The sequence below is a fragment of the Eurypyga helias genome, unplaced genomic scaffold, assembly GCF_000690775.1.
Source record: "Eurypyga helias isolate BGI_N326 unplaced genomic scaffold, ASM69077v1 scaffold41143, whole genome shotgun sequence".
NCBI lineage: Eukaryota > Metazoa > Chordata > Aves > Eurypygiformes > Eurypygidae > Eurypyga > Eurypyga helias.
Window position 1 is genome coordinate 1518 of NW_010243876.1, and position 5040 is coordinate 6557.

The 5040-nt window shown below is 40.0% G+C and overlaps 1 protein-coding gene across 1 annotated transcript; it reads left to right on the top strand.

The window, feature by feature from the left end:
- Positions 1-1759: 1759 nt before the first annotated feature.
- LOC104508074 (palladin-like) lies at positions 1760-3008 on the top strand (the record flags this gene model as incomplete). The annotated part of the gene is made up of 2 exons (XM_010149566.1): positions 1760-1879; positions 2662-3008. Coding segments are annotated over 2 exons (467 nt in total), but the record flags the coding sequence as incomplete, so codon positions are not given.
- Positions 3009-5040: the final 2032 nt, after the last annotated feature.

Consider the following 5040-nt stretch of genomic DNA (forward strand, 5'->3'; position numbering starts at 1 on the left):
AAGCCTTTTAACAAGGACCAGGAGGTCAGTGCTTCTCGGTTTGGGTGGAGCAAAATTAATAGAGACCATGGCAATGTCTTGCTTACACATGCTTTTTGCCCAAGCTGCCTTTTGATTCGTTCTTAGGGGTTTTTATGTTTTCAATTTAGCCACTTTTCTTATGACTGATCACAACTGTGATGCAGTTTGCCCATCCAGCTAAGAAGACTGAGCTTTAAGATCTGATTATTTTAATCACTAATTTACTTTTGATTTCTTTTACAAGGGTTACTACAATTTAGCATGTAGAATTTTCAAATACACCGCTCCAGTGAACAAACTGCATCATGGTGGAACCCGTTAGAATAGTTTTATCATTGAAGAGTGAAGATCAGCTCTTCTCATGTGACCGTTTTACATACCTAAAAAACTGAAAGAACATTGGTCATTAATTAGCTCTGGCGCTTGGAAAATAGGAATTCTGCTGGTTGTTATATTTTGTAGTACTTCTGCCCTCATTCGAACAGCAGTTCTGAGCATGGTGGGAGTGTTTTTCTTTTGCACTCCTGAAATCCCCAGCTTTCAGAATTCTGCTGTTAAATGAACAGGAAACTAGTATGCTGCATGTATCAGATTGCATCCCCAGAGCCACTTCAGTCCGAGAGTACGCACGTGTGGTTAACAATATAGCTTCAACTGTTTACAACATACCCAGGACTCTCCAAAAAAGCTGATCTTGGTAGTTAAAAAAATAGCTTGTGTTACCCATTACTTTCCTGATAAGACCTTTCATGAGTCATTAATCTTCATCTGCGTCAGATAAGATCCAACGTACTGCAGTATTACCAGACATGCCTCTTGCAGCTACACAGAATGAGTGGTTTGTGTTGCCAAAAAAAAAAAAAGGCATTAAAAAAAAAAACCAACCCCACACCACCACCCCACCCTTGTTCTGCTGTCTGCAAAACAATTCTGTGCCAAATATTTAGCTAGTCATTCATTTTCAGCCCATTTCCAGTACTGGAATTTTCTGGATACAGTGTCATTTATATTTAGAAAGATTTCATAACTTTTTTGTTAACTGTCTAAACGAGACAGTGATCTCACATTCCACAATGAAAATTAGGAAAGAAGAAAATAAAAAACCTATTAGAAAATGTTTTCCTTCTTTGAACTAAAAGAAGTGAAGCTTACCTTTCCAAGTGAAGCTGATCTTCCCAAACTCTGCATAAAGGGAGTGCTTATGCATCCTGAGTTTTTAATTTTGGTCAGTTTATACAGAAAAGGTAACTGGACGTGATGACACAATACTTTCCTGACTTCACTGGGAATGGGATTTGCTCTGAAATGCCGCATTAAATACAGAACACTTCAGGGACAGAAGGGATTATGTGACATTCGTGTTGGTGGTGTTATTCAGAGACCCAAAAAGAGCTTGCTAGTATTAACTGTGTATGAAAACCAGTACATTGATTTGTAGAAATTAGTACTGTCCTGCATAAAAACGAAGACACTGCGTGTGTAGAATGACTGCACATTGTGACTGCAAAATAACCGCGCGAGACGGGCCACTTCTGAAAATTTACCTCGTTGAATTTACTTGTTTCAGACACAAAGTGATTTTCATTAAAGCCATTTGTGTAGGAAGCTCTTCTGCAGTTCTCCCAGCATTTCTTTCTCTAAGGAGCACTTTCTGGTGTCCTTCTGACATCCGACGCCAAAGCATTACATGGCACTTTAAATAGCTTACGATGCAGCTTATTTCTCTGTTTCTTTCCAGAAGAGATATGTACCCTTGTAATTGCAGAGACATTTCCTGAAGATTCAGGACTTTTCACATGCACAGCAACAAATGAACACGTTTCAGCAACAAGCAGCGCGCAACTAACTGTCTGTTCAGGTATGTGACGAAGGGAAAAAAAACCATAGATCTTAGATAATTATCTTAACTGTGAAGTTATCAGCCTGCTTCCTCGCAGAAAAGGGCCACTGTAAGATGGGGGGGTTGTCAGCCCCGAAGCATCCATATGAAACTAACTCAATTTATTATCTATTGGCCCATTTCCGAGTTTAATATTTTTATTAATGTAAAATACACTTTTAAAATGTCTGCCACAAGCCTGGCAGATTTTTAAGGATTAGGGTTCTGAGACTAGATGGCAGCAGAGGCAAAACGAAAACAGCTGAAATTATGCTCCCAAAGGTGGCATATGCCTTTTGTAAAATGCAGAACTGTGGCATGGTATGTTTAGCTTTGCAGTATGTTTACATACATATCGTCATGGAATGCATTAACCCCGCTGCCATTGCAAACGTGCCATGTAAACGTGCATCCTTCTGCATTTTTAAATGATTTGTTCTTAAACGATTCTGAGACTGCAGGAAGAGGAAATGCTGTTTCAGCTGTTGTTGTCTGCACTTGCCAAGCTCAGTGGCTGGATTCCTGAAATAGATTTAGAGGGGTCTGTAACATTCCTTATTGTGCCTTTTGCATGGGGCAACATCAGAAAATGAATAGCCGGTCATGTAACTAATTCAGCATAAATTATGAAAAAGAAGTCTAGAAAAATAACTGCACAGAACCAAAAGATCTCACCTTTAACAAACTGAAAATACAGTGGGTATGTACCATGCACTCTGTTGATCACTTGTAGAAGTGACATTCTTTTTGATTTCTTTTAGCCAGTTCAGAAAGCTCTAGTCATGAATCACTGGCAAGGGAATCCAACAGTGATGATTTCCATCAATTCTCACCACCTCCTCCCGTTGAAATTAGCTCTCTTGAGCTTCCTCCTAAGAAACATACAGAGACCAACCAAGCAAACAACAGCGAGCTGAGATCTGATGTGACAGCCTTTCAACCACAGCTCAATTCATCTGAGGAAAAAACAAATGGCATCCATCCCATTCATGGAGTAAACGGAATGATTAACAGCAAGCCAAATGGTGATAAATCCATCCCACCTCCAGCTGTCTTGCTTTCACCCACAAAGGAGCCACCACCTGTGCTTGCCAAACCAAAGCTGTGAGTATTTTTTTGTTTTGTGGTTGTTGAGGGGTTTTTTTTTTTGTTTCTTATAAACTTGATATTTGTTGAAAGCAAATTTTTGCCTGGAGCAAATTGGTGTTAGACAAGTAATGGACAATGGCTGTGCCTGCCCCTTGAACAATCTGCTTACTGCTGTGATTTATGTCCTAAAGAGCAGAGCACAAGAGAGAACTGTGTTCTTTCTCATAGTGCTACATCTAAGGGACACACGTTACACGTACCTAATTGTATGGAAAGATTTAAGATAAAGTCACCAAAAAAAAAAAGGAGTGGTGTTGGCTGTTGCTCTGTGTTCTTTATTCTCAGTCGTTGTACCTGAATGTCACAGTGGCCTGAGATTCTTAAAGCTACTCCTCTTTCAGCACTGGTTACCTATCTTTATTCTGAATGTTCTTGCTTTTCTGCAGACGGTGGATATTCAGGTGTTTAATGCCTGTGTTGTTTCTCACATTACATTTATATGCAACACGTTACTACTTCTGCTGTCAACCAGATTACAATGGCTCTGTTAAAAGTAAAAATTTGAAAAGGAAAAGCTCAGGAAGAGGGGAGAGAAATAAGTGGAGAGAAAAAAACCCCATATTAACATTTCTACCTTATGTTAGTTATGATACCTTACTTACGCAAGAGTGAGCTTATGCCGACTGTTAACTTAGAGCTGGTTTTTAGCACTGTGCAGACTCCTCTTTTCCGTCTCCCTCAAGAATTTTTGGAGTGTGACACGGGAACTATAACGCTAGGTTATTTCATTTGTATCAATAATCAGAAGGGATTATTGATTACAAAGATGGTTTTAAGACAAAGCATGAAATATGGTCCTCAAGCTTAGCAAGGTCATTTGCTTAATTACGTGCTCTCACAGGATAACTTGCAAGACATAAAAATGCTGTTCTTTTAGCAATTGTGCTAAAAGCACACCAAATACCAACACTTGAGGCAGCAAGCAAACAGGGTTCCCTTGCTGCGCTCACCGTTTTATTCTTTCTGTTGCTCTTTCTTATTCTAAGCAGTTTCTGACGATTGTAGAAGAGAAAAAAAGAGTGGAAGAAGTCGAAAGAGTGGTGGGATGACAGTATATATGGTGGTGATTGCTTGGGAGGTTGCTGAGGATGGCAGCTTTCAGATGATGTGTGACGTAGAGTGAGCCAGGTGATGCTGTACCCAGGACATCTACTGCAAGACCCGTTGGTGAAGGAACGAGATCGCAGCTCCAGTGGAGCAGCAAAAAGCAACTTTTACCCCAGAGCTTGCTTTGCCAGAAGTCAGGTTACCCTAGTCCGGGAAAGAAGGCTGCGTAATAGAATTCCTGTTGTACAATGTTCACTGCTACTTGTGCAAAATCCGTTTTGTTTTCAAACATCGAGTCAATGTATAGAGGTGAGCACTGCATACGATGATGTGAGAGGGTTGCTATTACAAGAATCCTTTTGGTTGCTGATGTCCAAACTCATGACCTTGGAATCCCTAGTGCAACTGCACGTGAGTCCTCTATTTTGCCATTAACAACACTTGATGCGCAAGAGACTGATCTTGTTTGCGGTCAAGACATATGTTTTGCTTGGCCAAAGCCTGTGTAAATCTATGCTGCTGTCAGAAATTGAAATCTTGCCTTCCCCTCAGCCAAGTATTTTTTTCCCAAGCGTAGTGATAGCATAAGGAAGGGAAGGGGCGCTAACAGGAGGATGAAAAGGACTGGCTGGCTGCAGAGACTTGAAATCAACTTTCAGCATTTGGGAAACTGCATCCCACGTCGAAGTTAACAAAATAATTGCATTGAATTAGCTGAGCTGTAAAGTGGCTGTCTCAGCCATGAGAGCCATCCCTCTTGAAGAGAACTGATCTAAGGAGTTGTGTCTGCCCACAGAGTACGAGTATTCAGTGATAGAGGCAGCATGTATTAGCAATGCTATAACATCAAAAATATTTATTATAACTTTTTAAAATTATTTAAACATTTAAAGTTATGTTGACTATGTAGAAAGCTTGAAGCTTCTGAATAAGTGAGTTTTATT